Source organism: Sarcophilus harrisii, chromosome 5 (genome assembly GCF_902635505.1).
Source record: "Sarcophilus harrisii chromosome 5, mSarHar1.11, whole genome shotgun sequence".
Classification (NCBI taxonomy): domain Eukaryota; kingdom Metazoa; phylum Chordata; class Mammalia; order Dasyuromorphia; family Dasyuridae; genus Sarcophilus; species Sarcophilus harrisii.
Genome location: NC_045430.1, coordinates 145,016,779 through 145,041,144, shown reverse-complemented (window position 1 = coordinate 145,041,144; position 24,366 = coordinate 145,016,779). Strand labels below are relative to the sequence as shown.

The following is a 24,366-nucleotide window of genomic DNA, read 5'->3' as shown; positions in this document are numbered from 1 at the left end:
TTTATATTTTAAATCTATGTTCTCTAGATTATATATACCTTTGCTTCTAGACAAAAGATCATTTATAAACATTCATACTGAGCAGTGTTTCTACAGATTAAAATAGAGAATTACATTAAAATAACAGTATCATTCTGACTTCTTAAGTGTTCCATATAAGAGAATTTTTCAGATAATAAGAAATGTACCTGTTGTACAGAGAAAACTTAAAAAAAAACTTTAATGAATTAAATTAATGGAATTCTTTTTTCTATTACTATACACTTCATTTTTAACATTTAATTTTTCTTAATGACTCAGTTACCATTAAGAATGTTAATTATTGTATTTTAATGTAACAAAAATTTATCTTAAAAGATTGTTGAGGAATGTAGCAAAGCTATTTCCCCTTATAATAAAGAACTGTTTCTTCTGTCATTTTTTAGTTTATATATTCACTGTTTTTGATTTGGTGTGATTTTGTTCTCTCTCTGCCTTAATCAGTTTAACTGTCACTTCTGGTTGCTATCAATGTGCTCTCCTTTAGAATTCCTTTTACCAAGTTTCTGTTTTCCTTCTAGTCTGCACTGGCCTAGGAAACAAAATAGTCATGTTTGTTAGAATTGTGTCTAAAATATCTGAAGAGTTAACTAATAACTCTTGTTCACAAAGCTTTTCAGGGCTTATGAAACATATTCTCCACTGCAAAGCCATGGGAACAGAAGTACAACTATTATATCTCTTTTAATGAGCATATGATCACTGGTTTATGCCTGGGAAGCAGAGAAAAGATCCTGAATTTGGAATTGGAGGAAGTAGGTTCAAATTTCACATTTTTTTTTACTGTCTATGCAATGCAGCAAGTAACTTAATTTCTTTGTATTTCACTTTTCTCATTTGTACAATAAAAAAGGTTGAGATTATGTGACTTCTGATATAACTTCCAATTCTCAATCAGACACAAAAAGCTAAAATCCAGCTTCAAATACTATTTGTCGAATTCCAAGATGCCCCAGCATCTATCAAGGTCTATCAACAAGAACTTTCCAATGAGTACAGTACATGGACTTTGTTATACAGATTTTCTGACATTTATGTGGGCTGTTCAAACACTTTTTGGGGGACTTCCTTTCAGTCTCATATATATTTGAGGAACCTTGAGCAACCTTATAGTTGAGGTTGCTAGATTAGGTGACATGGATATTGATAGATTAGGAGTTCCTACTCAACAAAGTCACCAAATACAGGAGCTCTTTAATTTATACTGAGTTGTCTAGTCATTAAACAATATATAAAAATTAGATTATTTCCTTTCATAACTAAGAAAGAAAAATATAAGTTTTAACTTTCCATAAATAACAGCCCAATTGATTTTTTTGAAGTGTTATCATTATCAAACCCATGTAAATAACAAAAAAACCCCTAAAATCCAAAGCTACTGAAGAATTGATCTAGTCTTCTCATTAATATGAGTTTTTTTTTTCTTAAGTTGTGTTACATTAAGCAGATTCTAGAAGAGTAATTTTTTAAGACCAATAATCTTCCCTTTTGACATTTTGTTCCAATATCAATAAAGGTCTTGTATAACAACCTCTGTTTTCTTTCCTATATGTGAGAAACAGGAATAGTTAATTGTAGTTGAGTATCTGGAATGTGCACAAAGTGACTGAGATGTTGGAGAAGACCAGGGAGTAAAATAAAACCAAAGATTCCATGTAGGTCTCTTTCTGAACTTTGAATCTGTCACTCTTCTGTAGTGAGGTGAATAGTATCACTGATGCTCTGAAGTGAAGGCTGGCCATTTCCAAGCATTATTTTCAGGCAAACTACTCTGCAGTCTACAGAGTAGTATAATCCCTCAAAGACCTTGAATCATCAGTTATTGGGATTTTTAATGTTGTTTGCATGGTCTGGCCAAAAGTTATATAGTAGTGATCTTTGGAACCACACAAATATAGAGATATGACCTATTCCTATTTGATGTTTGCTAAACCTGTATCATGAGAAATATAACAATTTCTGAACCAGTATCATGAGGAATATAACAATGAATTAAATAGATTTTGAATGAGTTACTTCTCAGAAAAAAATCTAGACTATTTTTGATTTTTCTCAGTTGTCTAGTTTCCAGCTGATCAGAGATTTAACTAAGAGTAGAAAGGGCATGATCTTGGATAGGTGTTTGAACAAAGGAAGACCCAGAGATTTGAAGACCCAGGAAGTCAAAGTCAGAGAAGATGGTTTAAGACTAACTCTATCAAATTACCAATATGCAGAGTGCTTGAAAAGCCTTTGTCATCAAGAAGACATAGAAGCCAGTGAGTCCTTAGTCTGAATAAAACTCTTGCTTCTGAGTATGCAAACATGGGAGATTTCTGACACAATGGGCAAGACAAAGAAAGTGCCATCATAGGTATTATTTCAGAGGAATGCTTTTATGTATCCATGCATTAAAGGGGCTATAATCAGTTCCAACAACATTCTTTTTTTCTTTCCAAAATACTGAGGAAATTTAGAGTTAAGGTGCTAGATTGATAACCAAAGGCACAGGAGGCCCAAATTCCTTGATAGCCCAGATGTCAGCACTACTGGCATATTAGTTTTTAAAAAAACCCACTAATACCAGTGTTATTATTAATTAAAATGATATCAATTTTGTTCTACTTAAAGGCAGAGGCTATTCTGCTTTTTTCTATTTGTATCAAAGAGCTAAATATTGTGTTTGGCACAAAGTAAGAATTTAGTAAAATTTTTTTGTTGTTCATTTTATATTATTTCAATTATTTAATATTTGGCCTTTTCATGTTAGTCCAAGGTATAGACCAAGGAGTGTATGAATATTTTTACACCAAATCTGATGTGTGCTTTTGGCAGCAGCAGAGAAAAATGTACTGTTTACACATGTGAAGATTGTTAAAATAGAAAAAAAAAAAAGCAAACTCCATAAGAGAATAACCAATGAATCTCAGTGGGGTGGGAGAGGTGAGGAATTCTGTTATGCATTGATCTTGGACAGACTCTGTCAGTGACTCTAGGCTGAACAAAAAAATGGCAATCTGGACTGTCTTTGGGAAATTATATAGTTCTGTTAATGACTCCAATCTTCTTCCTAAATAAAGGTCGATCTTTTTTACCATCAATTTCTTGTAGTGATAATGTTCCTGCAAGTTAAATATTAGTGTCTATGAGATTGAAGTTGAAGATCACTTAAAGGAAAATGGACAAGCATGTGATGGGAATTAATAGTGTGCAACACATTATAAATGAGGAATGTCACAAGAGGAGCATTGTGAGAGACGTTATCGAATAAATATATTCAAAGAAGAAGACAAAAAGAACTAAAATGGATTGAGTCTCACAGCAAGAGTGGTAAATAATTGATGGATAGTTTGATTGCTCCATTGATCAATTTGCAATGTCAAGAAATCTAAAAGCAGGTCCCCAACATTTAAGCAGACATCCCATTGTGGATTTAGAGTAAAGACTGAATAGCAGTGGTGTAAGTTAGGCCCATATAAATGGACTTTGACATGTAAAACTTGAAAGAGTATCAAATTATATACCCATCTAGTCTACTGAAAAGACAATAGTATTTTTCAGAGTTGAAGTATAATTCATCATAACAAAAATCAACCAGTTATATATCATGAACAAATAATGGAATCTGGCATTGGAAAGTGTGCAGTAGAGTCTTATCTCTGCTTTTTGCTAGTTGCCTAACTTCAAGTAAATAATTCTTTCTTACTGGCCCTCAGTTTCCTAATCCATAAAATGAAAAGATTGAACTAGATCATGTCAATGATTCCTTTCAGTTCAAGCATTCTATGACTAACTAGAAAAACTGGAGAACTATAAGTATGAAGCAGTAGTATAGGATAAGGTATTCCTACAGGAAGCACTGAATGAGAAATGCAGGTTCATATCTTCTTTGTAATTTAGTCTTAAAAAGCTGCCTAGAGTCCTGAGAGACTATAAAATTACTTGCCCAGAGTCAAATGCCCAGGATGTGTTTTGAGATGAGATTTGAACTCAGATCTTCCTGGCTTCAAAGTAACTTTTTATTTACTATACCATATTACTTCCCTTTACAATATCCTAACTGTATTTTTTTTCCTCACTTTTTATTGGTTCTTAATTTCTTGGGAAGTTCCTTTTTATTTGAGCATTGTATGATGTGGCAACCTTACTTATTTATTCTAAACTTATTCTCAAATATTATTGCTATAGAAGAACTTTGTCTACTCCTCAGTGGGAAACAGGGAATTATCACCAACAAATTTTTTTGTCAATGCAGTTGTAAGAATGGCTAGGGAGAAAAATTTTCAATGCTGTCTCACAGGGTTGGATTTGTGAGAGAATAGATTTTAAAGATCTTTTATCCTAACTCTATTTTGAAAGGAAATGAGTGTTAACAATGTGTGACCATTTCCATTTTTGTTTTGGGAAAAAGACTATGTTTAAAATAAAAGCAGAGAGTTTTGTCCCATTTTAATTCAAGTTAACACTTGCAATTACTAGAGCGTTAGTCAGGAGCAAGGCAGTTAAGTAAAAATCATATGTTGTCTTTCAGCAGCTCTGAAAATAGACCGAATCTATCACAAGATAACTGTCATATTAAGATCTGAAAGGCGTGTAAAACATCACTAAAATTTTTTTTGTTTTCTTTAACTTTTTTTAAAAGCTTGAAATCTATTCAATCATTGTACCTAGAATTTATATGTAGCTACAAATATACACAGAGATTAGAGATAGAGATAGATATGAGAAATTTTCCATAATCAGGTAAAGGAAAAGAAAATAGAAGTTCTATTCAAGAAGCAGTAGAGCTGATTGGACAATTTAAATGCTAACTACAAGTGCATACTTAGAACTTGATATTAAATTTATTTTCTTTTATCATGGATAGTGGGGCAAAAAAAGTGAAGAGTAGGGTGAAATTTTTATCTTACTTTCACCTCCTTTAAAGAAAACAATCTCATTATCAGTTTAAATATTGATCAAATCTTTATTTCTTCAATAGAACAGAAGTATCTTGAGGGGAAGAATTGTTTTCATTAGCACAAAGTAAATTATTTAACAAGTGTTTGTTTCATTTATGAAATGTTATTTGCATTTAAATTGGCAGTAGCTTGGGCTGATGGAAAAAAATACAGCTCCTATCAATATCATTTTAATACCAGTGATGATTTTATTTGGTCTGAGTGCTATTTATCTCCCCATGCTATCCCATTTGGGTAAAGGGATTGAAATTTTATGTAAGAAAACCCTTACAATGTTACTGAAAAATCATAGTTCTGGCTTCCATTATTAAATTGCAAAAACTTGCTTTCCTCAAAAATTTAATGTAATTTTAGTTGGGATTTTTTTCCATGGATTTAATGAAGCCAAGGCTTTCCCTTGCACTTGGCTTCCCAATATACTTTTTGGTACAGATGAGATAAGATTTTACATTAGTTCTTATGAAATAAGTTAAGAAGTTCAACATATTTTCTTCAATATATACAGTCTCAAAGCATGGTAGGCGATTACAGACTGCTAAAAATTGGTGAGTACCACTTCACAAAGTTTTAATTTAATTTTGAATGTGCTATAATGTGTGGGCTGCATTCTTTCTGCCAGATTCCCAAAGATCCCAAAGGACTGGCTGACTTTCTTAATATGATTTTCTTCTCCTTTTTTGATCAGTGTATCATTCAAAATTTACTTATGATGAAACCAAAGGGAGAAATTCCTTTGTTCTTTTAGGAAGTATATAGCCTTTTCAACTGACAAGAGATTTCTTCTGTGTTTTATAGAAATCTCCTGTTTTTTCAGAAGCTTATTTACTGCCTTGTATTTACCCAAATGCTATTGCTAGTTTCAGGAAATGGGCTTTAATTCAACAAACATGAATTAAACACCATCTGCATGCCAGTCCCTGAAGAAGGCACTTGACTTTGATAAGACAAAGCCCCTATTCCAATATACATTATTTTCTCTAATACAAGACTGAGGCAAGGTCCCAAAAACAAAGCTGAGGTCAGATTCAGAATGTTCTGGGAGCGCGGCAAGCAACATACATAGGTCCTGATCTTGGGCAAATTAGAATAAATTGTAACACTGACTAGTTATAACCAGACAAAATATAGATAGAGAGGATATTAAATATCAGGAATAGGCTTTTATCAATAGTTCAGTAAGATATAATAGAAGGCTTTATTCTTTTACTTCATTCTAGGACCATCCTAGCCTTAGCAACTCCCATTATATAAAGGAAGTTTCTCTGATAAAACCTACTGATCCTGATAAAAGTCCTACTAAAATCTTTAATTCTCTGAGCTCATTATCCTAGATAAAACTTGTTTCCATGTAGTTGTTTACATATTGTTTCCCTCATTCAAATGGAAATTTGAGAGAAGAGACTGTCTCTTATCTTTCTTTGTATGCCCAGAGCTTAGTATATTGCTTGGCACATAGTAGGCCCTTAACAAATATTTATTGACTACTGCCTGACTGCCATATTTAATTTTTTAAAAGATGGAATTTTATGATTTTTAAAGGTCCTTCACTATATCTCACCCTCCCCTCAAGATTAGTTTTCAAAGATCAGGAGATCATTGTCATTGTCTCCCGGTGTCCCATAAAAGCTTTTAATTTCCAGATCATATGGGACAGAGAATAATTTTAGCCTAAATTCAGTCTCTAGGTAAGTGTCTGTAATACTAGAGGATCTAGAAATGTGAATGAAGGAGGAAACTAGGAAGTGGTTCCCTTCCCCTCTCTCTCTTCCCCTCCCCTCCACCCCCCACTGGAAGACTTGTTTTTTATGAGTTACTGGACCAAAGGAAGATGCTTAACTTTGGGCTGAGATCTGATAGAATGGGTGACATGATAGGACAATAGGACAATGTGATTATGCCCTAATCTTCCTTCTACCAATTCAATTTAACTCAACAATGATTATACATGATATTGACAAAAGCAAATACTAGGAGATAATGATAAAACGCAAAAATTATTGTGATCTCTGGTCCTAAGAAGCATTCTACAACACATACATAGTTAAATAAACAAACTTTTGCAAAGCAAATACAAAATAATTCTGGAAAGGAGGAATCATAACAGCTGGGATGACTAGAAACCTCCTGAGTTAAGAAGTAAAGGAAGTTAAGATGTCTATGACCTCTTCAAAGTTATGTAAAAATTTGTAAAGGGTACAGATATATCATAAAATACTTTCTACTTTACATTGGACAGCCAAGCTCCATGACTAAATGTATTGATGCTCATCAATTGATTTAGTCATATGCATATATTAGTGTTTTTCCCAAATTAGATCATAATCTTGATGGAAGGGATAATTTCATATCCTGCCTCTGTATTCCCCTTGGCACCCAGCACCATAGCTAGCTCAACTTAATAAATGGTTGTTGATTGACTAATAGATAGATATAAAATGAAGGTAGGACTAGGCTCAAATACTCAAAGCTTCTCCGCAGTAGTTAATTGTGATCTTTAGCAAATTACCCATCTTGCTAGATTTTAATCTCACCTCAACCTATTTTAGTATCATGGACCCTTTTGGGCATTCTGGTGAAGTTTATGGCCCTTGTCTCAGGATAATATTTTCAAATGCATAAAATGTACATAGTACAAAAAGGCAACCTATTTTACTGAAATGCAATTATCAAAATCTATTTTTAAATAAATTCACAAAACCCAGGTTAAGAACCCCTGAAATAATATGGGTACTTGAATAGAAATTCTCTAAAACCTCTTCCTATCAGTATAGAAAAGAGTAACAGATCAAGAGTGTTTATTACATAAACGATATAGAGTGCTTTAAAACAGAGAATTACTCTAAATTGAAAAAAAAAAAAACAATCCCCTCATCAAAAGGCACAGGAATTACCTATGAATAACCCACAAAAAGAGGCACAGCCATGTCACATGCATATGTCTTCTCATAATTGATGCTCAATATAATTTTTTTGGAATGATTGACTATTTAGAAGAGTTAATGCAGTGCTATGAACAAATGATAATTATTACTCTGAAGGAGTAAGAACTTATATATTAGATTATAGACCCTTATATTATTATATTATATTATTATAATGTATAATCTATATATTAGATTAAAGAACCTTAAGGCTTTCACTAGTAGCACAGGGGGTACAATCTATGTCCTGTGGCCTGACCATCTACAGAAAATAGAGAAAGAAATATTAACAACTGCTGCAGTACTATAACTGAAATGAGAAAATCAAGCTGGGAAGTCATAAGAAATGCTGTACAAATTGGCTGAAACACTAAATGGCAGAACTCAAGTTCATTGTTATGGCGGAAAGATGCCCCTTTGTCACTTTTAAACTCTCCACTGTGCTGCTATCCCAAGCCTTGATGATAACGTGTTCTTCAATCTCTGACTGAAGGGCTGGAGGACAGATTTCCAAAGAACTCTCCTTATTTTCTATAGGAGAGGGAAGAAACTGCACTTTTAAGTTCCCTCTACTTTGCCTCTGCTGCCCAGTCTGGTTTCCACCCCCCAAAACAGTTGACTCTGTGCCAGGTCCCCTATGGTGCCCTGTTTCCCTCTGCCTCCTTTCTTTTGTGTATTGTCTCTCCCTTTCAGGGGTCCTCAAACTACGGCTGCCGGCCAGATGCAGCAGCTGAGGACGTTTATCCCCCTCACTCAGGGCTATGAAGTTTCTTTATTTAAAGGCCCACAAAACAAAGTTTTTGTTTTAACTATAGTCCAGCCCTTCAACAGTCTGAGGGACAGTGAACTGGCCCCTTATTTAAAAAGTCTGAGGACCCCTGTGATTGTTAGCTCCATGAGGGCAAGGGCTGCCTTTCTTTTTACTAATTGTATTCCCAATCCCCAATACAGGGCCTGACAGGTTGAAAGCACTTAATAAATGTTTATTGGATTGGGCTGGAAATATCCCTGCACTTGTAGCCAGGAGAAAGTAGGTTTGAATCTCACCTAGGCTATGGATTAACTGCATGACATTGTGCAAGTCATTTGAACCCTTTAAGCCATTCATTTGTAAAATAAGTATAAAAAGGTCTGGCCTATCTGCTTCAGCGGTCTCTTGTTAGGAAAATACTCTACAAAACTCAAGATATTAAATGTATGACAGGGATGGGGAACGTGAAGCAGCTAACTGGCCAGGTGTCCCACTACAGAGAATGGAATGGCTCCTTTTAGGGAAGACTGCAGTCTGAAGGCCGAGTTCCCAACAGAGCAGGTCTTTCACAGAAGAGCTGCAGTTACTAATCCAATGGAACATTCCATGTGTGCTTAGTGTGGGAAGGGCTGTTTATCCCACACCAGTCATTCCAGCTGCGTCTGTATGACTAGATTCTAATCACCATCACTAGCGACATTGTGAAGGACTGCTAATATATGTGCTACTTCTTCAGAATGAGTGTTTTCTTGAAGTACTGGATTTCTAGGATTCTAGCCATAGAATTTCAGAGCTGGAAGGAACTATGGAGATCAGCTGGTTGAATTCCATTATTTAACAGATGTGGAAACTGAAGTTCTGAGAAATTTAGTGATTTATTAAAAAAATCACATTTCAGTACTCCATGACCTGATTCTAGAACTTCTTTTATTTAGGGTATATCATAATACTCATTCATTCAAAAGTAGAGATACATAAAGCACAGTAAGGGTAAAAAGCTTGCCGTAAATGAATGATAAAAAGAGGCAAGACAGTCTCTGCTCCCAAAGACCTTATTTCTATTCTTAATTTCTATGCAAAAAGAGCATAAAAAGAGGAGTTGAAAGGGAAAAAAGTGTGTAGAAGGGTGAAAGAGAGATGAAGGAGAGAAAGCCAGGCTGCAGTTGAAATGGAATATTTTCATATGTCTATTATTTACCACAAATAATAAAATAAATGAATCTCTGTATTTCTTGATTGGACATTACTTGGGAAGAAGCAAATGGCAGGGGCTATCCTATTTACCCTAGCTTGCTAAAAGACTTTATGACCCTTATTCAGGCCTAGGCACCAATTCCAATATTCAATACATGGCAACTGGTCAAAAGAATTAGGATGAGGGTCTGTATTCTAGAGTTAAAAGTAAATTTATTTTCTTCAAGGAGTATTCAGTCTGGAGGGTCTGGTCCAGGAGCTCATAATCAGAAGTCTCTGTCTAGATTTCAGTGGCCCCATGAATTTGGATTAGAAAAAAAATACAACTTTCTCTAACTTCTAAGTTATTTTAAAAATTTCCTTCATGTATTTAAAAATGTCATTCTGAAAAGCGATCAGTTGGCAGACTTTTCCAGAGGACCAAAGGGATCCATGATAGAAAACAGATTAACACCTCCTGCTCTATCAAATATAGTTATTGAGGAATGGGAGAGCAATAGTGCAATGTGCTAGCATTAAAAAGAGAATAAAGCTGAGACCAGAAATAAAAATAATGGAGGGAGAAAAAAATACAATAATAAAAGCATTTTGTTAAGAAAGTCACAATCTCCTCTGGGACACTGATTAAAGAAATATGAAAAATCCAAAAGCCCTTTTGTTCCTGTCTTTTTGATGAACAAATAATTTCCACTTCCTTTGTATTCTGTGAAAAGAAAACTCATGGGAATACTTCCCTTGCAATCCTGCATATGACAAGGTATTTTACAATACTCACACTTAGGGCCAGACCTATATGAATATCAATGAATTTACAGTAAAACTTGAATTTTGTAGGTTCCCCAAAGACTTGATATACCAAGACTCTAAAGAAATCTTACATGTGTGAATTTCTGTGGGAAACTGAGGATTTCTTGTTTGAGTTCTCTAAACACAGGTTTATGAAGTCATGAAATGGATTCCACAAAATATTCAAAATCAGATTAAAGAATCCCAAACTTAGATAGCACCTCAGAGACTACATAATATAATCCATATATAACCAACTATTCCATCTGTGATACTCCCTATAAATTGTCATCCATCTTCTGCTTAAAGAAGTCTTGTGAAAATGATCTCACTACTTCCTTAGCCAACTCTCTCCGTATTTGGAGACCACCAATTGTTGGAAAATTTCTCCTTACTTGGAGCTGAAAATTGCCTCTCTTCCATTTCTTAATTAGACCTTTTGGGGCCAGGTCAAAACAATTTAATTTCTCTTTCATATGGAAGTCCTTCAAATACTGGAAGACAAATAGAGAGTGCTACTGCTAATCTAGGTCCTTCTTTGTCTAGAATACCCAGTTTATACAAACCATCCTCATATGCATAGGCCCTTCACCATCCTGGCCATCATTCTCTGAAAGGTCTTTAGCTTATACCCTCCTTTAAAATGGGGCACCTGACACTGAACACAATAAGCTTGATATGGTCCTACCGGTACAGGGCTTTCACTTTCCTCATCCTAGACACTGTCTGTTTTTATACAGTCTAATGAAACATTAGGTTTTTTGGGAACGATACAAGACTTAATTAATATTGATCATTTATTCTTCTAAAACCTTTTCATATTTTTTCATAGAAATTATTTCTTAGTCATACCGCTATCTTATTTTGTATAAATGATTTTTTTTTCCTTTAAGCAATTATAGTATTCCACCAATAATCTCTCTCCTCAGTCAAATGAATTTGCCCCAGGTGCTAAAGTTGCTAGTTACAATACTATATGCCTGGGTGGTTACCTATCCACAATAAATTAAGTAACATAGTAAATTAAGAGCTTTTGTCTAAAAGGTTGTTAAAGGAAGATTCAGGCAGTTTCACTGGGCTTATGAAATCTAGCTGAGTATCAAAAATCTGAGTAATTTGCTCTCTAAATTTAAAGCTTTTTGGAATTCAAATTTGAAACTATAACTAGAAACACTGGCATTGTAAGACTTGACACCTATTTTTTTTAAATGAAAATACTGAATAATCATCATGTCTAACATATTAGTTATATTCCTATCTGAAAGGAAAGGTTGTCCTCAGATTTTATGAGTTTATATGTATTCAATTTACAATAAGTCTTTAAGATATTGAATGAAATATCAGATTATTAACTATGTTTCTTTGGGAATACTACTATATATTAGCTATTACCCTTTATCTAGTTGAATAAAGTGCTTATATTAAAACAATTATGGGCAATCTCACTAATAAAAAAATACAAATAAAGACTTATTAAAAGTGTTTCAAATCAAACCGAGACAATATTCTGCCAAGTTACTGAATATTTACTGTGCTGTTTTTATTTTTATAAATCAATCTCCACTAAATATCACTAAATAACTATCCCTTTTGTAAAAGCACATTACTTAGAAATAAACTTTTTGCTCTCTCTAAACACATGCATATATATGTAAAAATTGCTAAACTTATGTATATCCAGCCATGTTTCACTAGCTTGATGAAGCAATACATATATAAAGCACATATATGTATTTAATAAGCTTCACATTCACAGAAAGTAAGCTATCTATATATATATGAGTGTATGTGTACACACACACACACAATTTCTTATGAATGTGATAATTAACAAGTTATTGTTTGAACTAGGCATGTAAAATTTATATATATTCATGGCATTCTTTCTAACACTATTATAATATGCTCTTGAACATCTAAAAAAATTTTTTTTTTATTTAATAGCCTTTTATTTACAGGATATATACATGGGTAACTTTACAGCATTAACAATTGCCAAACCTCTTGTTCCAATTTTTCACCTCTTACCCCCCCCCCACCCCCTCCCCTAGATGGCAGGATGACCAGTAGATGTTAAATATATTAAAATATAACTTAGATACACAATAAGTATACATGACCAAAACATTATTTTGCTGTACAAAAAGAATCCGACTCTGAATTATTGTACAATTAGCTTGTGAAGGAAATCAAAAATGCATGTGTGCATAAATATAGGGATTGGGAATTTAATGTAAGAACATCTAAAATTATCACCAAATATTAAGGAAACAAACAATTATTGACAACAGAAGTATCAACACCAACAAACTTCACTTGCTGTTAATTATGGCCTCTGCTTAAAAAAGACACACAAGAAAATAGATGATATATACAAATAGTTAAAATGAAAAGAACATAAACTTAGCAACAGAAGCTATGACTCCTAAAGTATGTCTGTGACAAATTAACTACAAAATTGAATATCTCACTCAACCGCTCCAATCCCTATTTCCTTATTGGAAAGTGTACATAACAGTCTTTACACAACTTCTCAGTAGGTCCATTGAGCTAGCATGTTAACAGAGTAAAGTGCTATATGAATATGAATTATTGGGATATATATTAAGATTATGATCATATGAACCTCAGTATAAAAATAAAGGTGGGGTTTTTAGAAACTAACTGAATTTTTCATGCAAAAGGTATTATTTTGCTTTACTTAAGTTTTGAAAACTAGTTAAAAAGAAAAGTCCTAGAATTTTTACTATTTGTTCCAGATAGATGAAAAACCTTTTTTAAGGTTATACATCTAGGAAGATGGGGCCTCAGAAAAAGCCCCCAACCCTCTTGATTTGAGGAGTCGGTACTATGTTTCACTGTACTTGTGTTAATAAGCCCATTTTGTCCCTAAAGATACAGCATGAATTACGAAACTAGTGACACATTTATTTCAGTGTGTATATTAATAGGTTTCTTTCAGTGACTTTCTCAACTAATTTCATGAACCAAATTAATCCAGCTTCATTTTACATTTTCTTTAGGAAATGTGCTTTACAATTGCCATCTGCCTCCTCATCAATTTCTGAAACCAAGAAATCTAGCACATTTGTGACACTATGTCCTAACGCAATTAAATTAAATGAGAAAAAATGTAATGATACTACAAAACAGATTTGGCAGTAAAAATGTGCTTACCTTCATATGTTCCACTTTCTAGGAGAGCGCCACTTTTCTCTAGTTCCATAAAGTCTTCAACAGTAATGAAAATATAATCCACACCGGGAACCTCACCCTCCTTATGTGGTCTTGTGGTACCTGAATTAAAAAAAAAAATGTTTGTAGCTAAACTTAAAAAAGGTTCCACTTCTGAATGGTGAATAGCACTTACTCTGTGTATCATTTGTGGTTGGATTCTATATTTATCTTTCTGTTTGGCAACAAAAAATACTGGAGTGGTAAACATTTAAGTAAATATACAAAACATCTTTTTTCCATCAAGCTCATAAAGAGTACATTGTCATGGAATATGTCTGTCTGCCTTTTTTTAAAAAAACAAAAATCATTATGTACTTTGTGAAGAGGTGTTTTGAATACTGAGCCAGGAGTTGGCTAGCTTAGGAATTTACATATTTCTCTCCTATGAATAGGCTTCTATTATTCTGCCCAGATTGCTGTGTTGTTACATAAATGATATCAAAATACATTAAAATATGTCAAGTAATCTTGAATTTACAGGGTCAATAGTATATTTGAGGTAATTATTTTAATTTTACAGGGAAGCAAGATGGGACAGTGTTTAGAGTACCTGGCTGGTGTCAGGAAGACCTGAGTTCAAATGTGACTTTAAACAGTTAACTAGATGTGTGATCCTGGCTGAGCTGAGCTGTTTACCTCCATTTTCCTCTTATGTAAAATGAGCTGGAGAAGAAAATGGCAAACCACTCCAGTATCTTTGCCGAAAAAATCCCAACATGGGATTAATGAGGAATTGGACATGACTAAATAACAAACAATAATAACATTTGGATTTTACATATTTTTTTGAGGGGGGGGGGAGAGGATGGAGTAAAGCCAGGATAGCATAGTGGATAGAGGAAGATCTGAGTTTAAATTCTGTTTCTGAAATACTGCCTGTGTGATTCTGCAGAAGTTACCTAACTTAGTGACACGGGACATTCTTTAATACTTGAAGATTCAAACAAGTTGTAAATCTGTGTTCATAAAAGGAGTTTCTCCACATTGACAAAATGATAGGTAAGATAAAATGACTATGGGGTGAGTAGAAGGAAACCTGAAAATTTCACAGCTAGATTTTTCACAGACTGTTCCTTCAATCTACTCCCCTGTCTATGTCACTTACATAAAGCATCATCCATAGTCAGAAATAAATGTAAATAAAAAGGGGGCAAATATTATGTAGCAACCTGCATAAATCAAATATATAATCAGTAATTTGGAGGACAAAAAAGCAGAAAGTTAATTTAAACTTTTCTTCTAAAAATAAAAAAAAGTTGGCCTTAATTTTTACTTTCATTCTTTGCATTATAGTCTTATAGTCAAAATGACTAAGACTATTCCTTTAAATCTCTCAGAAGAAAATGCAACCTGCAAATGAGAGGCATATATTACTGTCAGAATTCACAGTATGCTAAGAGATTATTCTTGGTTTTAAAAAAAAACTCTAAATTTCATTGAAGCTGTTTTGAAAACATTGTCCCTCCTAACCCTTCTTTGATTATAAAACAAATTTGTTCTTAATAGCATTTAATGGTATTCATTGACTTCTTATCATTTATGTTTAAACTGTGACATATTGTGTAGATGTTTTATCTTTTTACTTATGGTAGAAAATCTACAGTTCCTGCTACTAGCATGAGTAATATCCTTTAATTAATGTTGTTACCACAGACTTATTTCCAATTTCCTGTGATTAACCCTTGTGGATGAACAGTACATTATTAATATATTGGGGTGTTTTTTAAGCAATCAATTTGTTTTTCTGTTTTGTTTTATTTTTATGGGAGGGAACACACTCAAATCATTAAGAAAAATTATCTCCTGAAGATTCAATTTTCCTTACTGATTTATCTGCATATTTTAGAAGCTTCAGACTATGATTAATTAACCATTTTCACAGTGGCAATGAATTTATAACAACACAATATGTATACAGAACCACATTCTGAGTCACTATCTGTAGGCACTTTCTCTTTTTTGGGGAATACATTTAATTTTTTTTGAGGGGTATGTGAAGTATGTTTTCCCCTTTTGTCAATTCTTAGAGTCAATTGATTGTGTCCATGCTCTTATTCTCAAAAGTTGTGCTGGGTTCCTGTTGTCTCTACTGTAATTTACCAACTGATGATAAATCCAAAACATTAGATCACACATGTGCCAGAGGGGACAATTGAGGTCCCTATAGATGCAAATCCTGCAGATATTTTACAGATAAAGATACCCTCTCCTCAATCTCAGTGGGAGCAATTTATTTGATGTCAAGTTCAAAGCTTTTTGCCATCAGTCAATCAATATTTATTAAATTTTTATGATATGTAAGGAACTGTGCTATATGCTAAGAGTAGAAAAAAGGGACAAAAGGTAGTCTCTGTCCTCAAAAAGCTTACAATCTAATGGGGGTACAGGTGAGCAAATATATACAAAGCACATTATATACAGGATAAATAGAAAACAATTACCAGAAGGCAGGTACTGGAATTAAAAAGGGTTGAAACAGGCTTTCAGTAAGAAGATTTACTTTTAGTTGGGACTTAAAGAAATCTGGGGAAGTAAAGAGAATAATTCTGACATGGCTTTTGCTCCCAAAGAAAAAGCTCTGGATTTAGTTTCCATTGTACTACATCTTGGAAGTAAGGTGAAAAAGCCCCTAAATCATGGACTTAGACTGCAGCATTAACATTACCAAAAAGATTAGGAAAATGTCCCACATGCCAAGCCTCTAAGCAGTGCATGTATAGGTAAACTACTTCTGATGTTTTACTTGCCCCAGAAATGTTCAAATATTGCAATATCCTCTTCTGCCTTCTGGAATGATTGCTTTCAACTGGTGCAATCAAGATTTTTGAAACAAATAAAAGTTGGCTATCTATGCCAGAATATTGACAATCATATAAATCAGCTATTTTGGGAGCCTAGCCTTTCTTTGCTTTGCCTCTCCTTTCTCCTTTTTCCTCTCCTCTCCTCTCCTCTCTTCTTCTCTCTTCTCTTCTTCTCTTTTCTCCTCTCCTCTCCTTCTCTCTCAACTCATCTCCTGACCTGTCCTATCCTGTCCTCTTCTTTCCTTTTTGTCTCATCTCCTCTCATCTCCTTCTTTCTTCATCTTTCCTTCCTCCCTCCTTTCCTTCCTTCCTCCTTCCTTAACAATGCCAATTCTTTCAATGCAATCTTTGGTGATTAGTGATCTAATCTTCTAGATCACAAAAATGTCACTCCAAACTAAAGGCAATACTCTAATGAGCAGGGCAAAGTATAGCATCGTTATCTATTTCTTTACTAGGAAGTTAAGCAGACTGCAATGGTGTTTTTGGCTTTTGAAGACGCTAAACCTGGAGGTCACTTTTAAATAAATGGTGATCTTACCCCTCATGTTCTTTGAAGTTGATTTTCTGAAGTATGAATTTTAATTAATACAAGAGTCCAAAGATTTTTATATTATTTCTCTTCAATAGTTTTTTTGGGGAGAGATATGGGGTGGCATAGCAGATGTCATATATTCTTCTCATTTTTCAGTCTTTTGACTTTGTCCTGCCATGTTTTATCTCATAGAATCATTGAATTCTGTTTGCTCCAATTTCTAACTGTTGTGCCACAGTTTTCTTTGATTATTCTATCTTGGTTTCCCTAATTGTTCTACCTCAGTTTCCCTGAATTGTTCTGCCTGGTTGCAACCTCCCTCCTCCTAATCATTATGATTCAGATAAGGAGAAAGACCTACTATCTTAGACATTATGACCCCAGACCTTCCCTACTTACCAGAATGTCTGGTGCCTCCCCCCATCTTATCATTGTTCTTCTTGGTTCCAACTTATCAGAATGTCTGGGACCTCCCCCTACCCTATCAGAATTGGATTGATAATCCATTCCCTGTCTCAGTACTCTGACTCTGCCCCTGTCTCAGTTTATGCCCTGATAGCTTGGAGCCACAGGCATATGTACTTCATGGGAAGCACACATTAGCTGCTGGATGCTTTGGACATCAGCCCTGGGGGCAACATGTTCCCAGTACAATCTCTCCCTCTCAGAAATCCAAATAAATTATTAAAAACTCTATAATCTCTATCTTGCCTCAGTTTCTCCAGCATTACATAAACAATCTGGTGGTTAGACAATGATTTTTTACTATCAGTTTTGTTATTTGTTTTCCTTTCAAACTTTTCCTTTTAGATTTCCATTCTTAAAAAATTACATTTAGCTTTTTAAAATTTCTTGCATTATTTATTCCATCAACTATTGGAATTTTTATGACCAAGCAATTGTTTTTTTTTTTTTCCTAATACTCTGCTTGAACTTGAGCTTGAGATAGGGTTACCCTCTTCTTCTTCTTCATTTTTTTTTTTTGTATATCTTAAACTTCTCTTAACTCATCGTATTTTTTTTTCAATTATTAGGAGATTTCTTCTGTTTAATCCTGTGTACAGCCCCAGTTGCTGGATTGGGATTTTAGTCCAGGGACAGATTTTACTGCCCCTCAGAGTCTTGGAGTAGTCCCTGCTTAGTCCTGAACTAACTGTACTTGGATGTCCTTGAAGCTCTGACTTGGGTGGCTTAATTAAGTGTCTCTTACCCTCTGCCACAACCCCTGGATTCGGATGACTCAACATTGGTACCAACCATGACCTCATCTCTCATTCTTTCTTCTTGCCCAATTTCTAAATGAGAATTTGTGCCATTTTGTGCTGGGACGGCTGTGGGAGATTTTGGTAGTTTCAGACTTCCTGGAAGATGTTCTGACACGTGGACTCCCTTGTAATCTATTCCTCATGTCCTGCTGTGGTTCCAGCATTGGTAGTAATGGCCAGTCTAGCTTACAGTGACAGTTCTGTTTCTGTTAGCAGTGTCTGGCTCTGTGAACTTCTTTGAACTTCAAGCCCTATGAATTGAGATATCATGCTGACTTCTGCCTCTCCTGATCTTGCATATATAATTCTTCCCTGCTTCTTATGGTCATAGACTCAATGAAAATCCTTACTGATATTTCTCTTTATCTTTATTATTAGTCATTGTTCCTTGTGGTGTCTTTTTAGATCATTGTTGGGGAAATCTAGGCTCCTCTAGGATGTTTTATCTTATGCCCCTATTTTACTCAATGTTGGGGTTTTCATTTCTCAGAAGGAGTCAATGGAATCTTTATCCTCTCCTCTAACACATATAAGGATAAAATGGGATTAGAAAAATGGAAAAGGATTTGAAAGTTAAATGTACTATACAAATGTAAAATGATGATGTTAATATCAGAACACGGAATGGCAAACACAAAATGGTTCTATTCATGGCTCTTTTTATTCATCAAAAATATAGTATTATCACCAATGTTAAATCCCAAGAAGGTGTTTTTGTTTGTTTTTTTTTAGTACAGTCTTAATTTCAGAACCTTCACAATTTTGAAATTGCTTCATTACATTGTACAAAATGTACATATAGATGGTTGAATTAAATTGAATATAAGGACCAAGAAAACAAACCCCACACTCAAACCAAAATAAAATAGAACAAACAATCCTAGAAATTATAGCAATTTAACATTTCTTTTAATTAGTTTTTAAACATAAAGATCTATATTACTTTGGGAATGATAGTTTGGTTAAAGGATGAAGAGAGGATAAAGATAGGCAAGCAGTAATAAAAATCAATTTCCATACTTTGAATGTGACAAAATATGGGACTTGAATAATTTGGAATTGTAGCAAGTTTTTTCATTTTCTGTTAGATGGTATATAGCATAGATAGAACCTATGTTCCTCAGTGCATTAAGGTTTGGGGACTTTGCTGAAGCATTTGAAAAGTATGAAATTGCTCATAAAGCTTGATTAGTGGATAATTTCATTTTAGTGACAGCCCAAGTCCATGGTCTATGAGAGAATTGGAGAATATGCTTTTGGTTCTACATAACAATAGATCCAAAAAATATCAGCCTTGAACAAAGCCAATTTGTAAAATAGTAGATTAAGATGCAGAATAAGACTCAGTCTAGTAAGACATAAACAACTTTGGAGAGATGTTTCAATTAAAAAAAAAAACAAAATCAAGAGATATTTCATGCAGGTAAGATAGATTAGACTTAAAGCAGAAAATTTCCTTATTTTTATACTGATATAATAATAGTTTTTTCCCCTGACTTATATCATGAATACATTTATGTTACAAAAAGAAAACCACCTAATCACCTAATATGCATATTTTATGCAATCTTCCAAATTACAAATATATAGAGTAGCTTTTTTCTGCTGTAATTATTAGTTTAATAATTCACTTAGTTTAACTCTCCATGTGATAGACAAACAAAACAAAATTACTGTTTAGATTTAATTAAAACTCCAACATTACATCTCTAGTACAAAAGTAGTACTATGATAAATATGGCTTTGATAGCAAAGATTTCTGTTACCTTAGTCATATAGCAAGTATATATTAGTTCCAGTACTAACCTCAGATCATTCTTCAACTTCTAACTTAATTTTTTACAATGATCTTTAGGGAAAGCAATCTAAAAAAGAATATGTTCACCATCCCTACCAACAAGTACATGAACCCTGACCAATTGTTACCATTAGACAGGCTAGCCCAACAGCCTTAGGAATAGCAAAGTCCTCTATACCAACAACCCTGTTACTAGCACATGGCTGTAGCCATCTTTTGGAGGAGCAATCCTTGGAAAAATATGATTTATTGTCTGCCTCCTTAGAGGACATAGCTCCTACCTCTTCGATTACAATAGCTATTGTAAAGAAAGTCCAAGTTCTTGGCTGTATTTAATAGTTTCACACCAGAAATAATTATCTATTGATGTCTATCACATTAAAAAGAATGATTTACCACTTCTTTTTGCCAATGTAACCTCAGGACACTGGGTCATTCCATCTATTTTACAGATGAGACCACTTATAGTATTAATTCCCTCATTAAAACATAAGCTCCTTAAAGGCAGGGACTATGTTGTCATTCTTTTTTGTACCACTTCTGCTTTGCATTTCGATTAGCATATAGTAAAGGCTTAATAAATGTCTTTTCATTCATTCATTCATTCATGGAAGATTAAAGTTATGTTGACATATTCATTTGGACAATAGTTCAGCAATTGGATATTATTAGGCTCATTAATTATTACAGTCTTCTGGAAAAAGCCACAAAATTGCACATCCCTAATTTTTTTACAGTCTTTTGCAAACTAATTATTTACCACAAAAAGCATGATATATAATTGATCCCAAACTGTAAGTTTTTAAGCACATCATTTTTCCATTTACTTATTTCCTATTTATTTTGTGTATATTTTGATATGTATTTGCTTTCCCTTTCCCATTAGCTTGTAAACTATTTGAGGGAAAGGATTATTATTTGCCTTTCTTTGAATTTCCAGTATTTAGTACTATGTAGCAAGATTTAACACATAGTAGGCACTTAATGCTTTTTGACTGACCTATTAACTACTTAGAGGAATGCTATAATTCCATGAAAAATTTTGTAGATTCTTTATCATTTTCTCCTACATTCACACATATACATATATCTATATACACATATATACACACCTACATGCATATATACCCACATATGTTCACAATACACACATATACCTCTTCATTTACCCATATGTAAATATGCATTTAAAATAATATTAATATTACTGACATATAATGTTGATTTCTCTCTTGATTGAATTTTTAAGTTTGACTTTGTCTAAGATCAATGATTACTAGCCCTACTTTTTTTTCTAATAAATTCTATTTCTTATCCTTGTAATGTTTTCATATCTCTTATTTCCCATCCCTGCTAATTCTTCTATTTTAATTCTACTCCTAAATTTGCCTTGCTATTACTTAACTACCTTTGGTCCATGGATCCCTCCTTTACCTTTCCCCCCATTCTTTCCTTCCCTTTTTATCACATTCCCATTAATTCAAAGATCTTATCATACTCCCATGAATCTAAAGATTCTCTATATTCCATCTTATCCTATGCCACATTCTCTCCTTTTATCTCTTTTTCACTAATCTACAAACCCTTGTATTTCCCAACTTATTCTATTTCCTCCTCTGGTATTTTTTTAAATAGATTTTGAAGACTGCTATACCCTTCATGGTATATATCTTAAAATTTTTGTTAATGACAAAGTTCCCAAGTTCAAAAACTTTACATTTTAAATTTCAACATTCATGACAAGGAACTGGAAACTGAGTGGATGCTCATCAGCTGGAGAATGGCTGAATAAGTTACAGAATATTATTATTCTGCAAGAAATGATCAGCAGGATGATTTCAGAAAGGCCTGGAGGGAATTAAATAAACTGATGCTGAGTGAAGTGAATAGAAACAACATTGTACATAATTATGTACAAGATTATGATTAATTCTGATACATGTGACTTTCAACAATGAGATGATTTAAGCCAATAGCCTAATCTGCACCCAGAGAGAGGACTTCAGGTTCTGAATGTGGATCACAACATAGCATTTTCACCTTTTTTCTTGTTGTTTGCTTGCTTTTGGTTTTTTTTCTCACTTTTCCTTTTTTGATCTGATTTTTCTTGTGCATCATAATAATTGTGGAAATATGTATAGAAGAATTGCATGTGTTTAGCATATGTTAGATTGTTTACCTCTAAGGGAGGAAGTGAGGGAAGGAAGGGAGAAAAAAATTTGGAACAAAAGGTTTTTACAAAAGTGAATGTGAAAACTATGCATATATTCTAGAAATAAAAAGTTAAAAAATCTCTACATTAAAATGTGTATGATAAGCCACACAAGAATTCATAAATAAGATATCAATAATATAGGTCATTGGACAATCCATGTGATAAAAGGAAAAAAAGAAGTGAAAAAGCTAAATTATACCTTTCAAACTGAATTGATTTTCATATTTGGCGGCTTCAACACAAAAGCTGGCAAAGGCAAAAATTACAAATAAAAAAATTGGTATAAATAAAAAAATTGAAAAGAGATTGGAAGCTTATGAACTATTCAGAAACCTCATACCTTTTATATCAGAAATACACTCTTCAAGAAGAAAGGTGAAAGGTACTGGATACAATAAGTACCAAATATTTTATACACACACACACACACACACACACACACACGACACCCCTCCCCCCCACATATATACAATGGACTAAACCTTAAACGACAAGACATTGCTTTTTTTTTTTTTGGACAGTGTTCATTTAAGCACAAACTATTGTCAAGCATTAAATGAAGGCACCAAAGCATCAGTTCTTCACCTATTTTTGGTCATAGACACCTCTGGCAGTCCAGCAAAGCTTATGGACCCTGTACCACATAACATTTTTAGAGACATAAAATAAAATACATAAGATTACAATTATTTTTTAAATTTAATGGATACTTCCACCAAAATCTCTCCACAGGCAATTTTAGTGTTTGTGAACCCAGGTTAAGAATCCTCAAACTAGATAGAAAAGAAGTAAAAAGTGATAACATGTAAGAATAAAGGAGAAAGATAAAAAGATGTTCCATGCAATTATTACAACTTCAGTCTAACATGTTTAAATGAACTGTTCATTCTGAAACATGGGAAATAGGTAAAAGTAATGACACTGGCTTTAAAGACCATCATTTATTAGAGAAGTCTGATTGATACTTAGAAGTCATCAATATAAATAGACTAAAAGAGTCCAAAAACCACATCTACCTTCAAACAAACAAATTTAAGCATACTTTTCAAAATATTTAATTTCAGAAAGCTAAATAACTTTTTATAATAGAAGCTAAAAGTAATGTGCATTCAGGCATAGAAATGAAGAAATGTAGTTGTATATAATGTCAGCATAAACAATAACTATGAAAACTGAAAGTTCACTTTACCACTCTCTCATTGTAAAAGAAGGTTAGAAGCAAAACACCTGGATTTGAAAAAGAAAATTAAAAGCTCTCTAATGTATCAGGAAATGCTGCAGCTAGCATAGCCCATCAGCATGAATGTAATTACCTGGTTCAACCACTTAAATATAAAATTATAGCTTGTCTACATCTATAGTAACCATAAAAAAATAAGAAGATAGAAATGATGTGGCATTAAATGCTATTGTAGTCATAAAACAGTTCAAATTCTTTGGAACAAAGAATTTGAATAAATATCTTATTCTACCAATTTGCACACACCCACTCACCTCCCCTCACATACCTATACCCACACAGATATACATACAAATAAAGTAATGATGGCCTTTGCATGATTACTAGAATGAAGATGGAGAAGGAGAAAGGACAGAGATGTAGATCTTACAGATAGAAAATGTTAAAAATAAAGAGTTGATTCTTCTGGTTTCTTACCTCACCTCATCCTTTAAGTCATGAGAACAATTATATTTGCACAATGGAATCCTAAACTAAATATTATTGACTTTCAGGTATTCTATATAATACACAGATATAACTGATACAACTAGAAAATGAGTGAATACTGGTTACAAATAGAATAGATAGTTAACTGGCTTTGTTTCAAAAGAAATATTTCATTAAATACCGATCTTAAAATTCTTCCATATAATTTCAAGAAA

At 33.5% G+C, this 24,366-nt stretch overlaps 1 protein-coding gene and 1 long non-coding RNA gene across 16 annotated transcripts in view; one reads left to right on the top strand and one right to left on the bottom strand.

Annotated features, from left to right (window-relative positions):
• Window positions 1–24,366, bottom strand: part of MAGI2 (membrane associated guanylate kinase, WW and PDZ domain containing 2) — a 1,604,868-nt gene that overhangs the window by 692,503 nt on the left and 887,999 nt on the right. For 12 of the 13 annotated variants that reach the window (XM_031940846.1, XM_031940849.1, XM_031940848.1 and 9 more), the window contains one exon: window positions 13,809–13,928. In XM_031940846.1, the coding sequence (XP_031796706.1) occupies window positions 13,809–13,928 (120 nt within the window). Of the gene's footprint in view, window positions 1–13,808; window positions 13,929–14,001; window positions 14,180–24,366 lie in introns of those variants that run through there. The other variant, XM_031940853.1, reaches the window with a different exon arrangement.
• Window positions 1–24,366, top strand: part of LOC116419659 — a 127,311-nt gene that overhangs the window by 15,762 nt on the left and 87,183 nt on the right. The window lies entirely within an intron of this gene.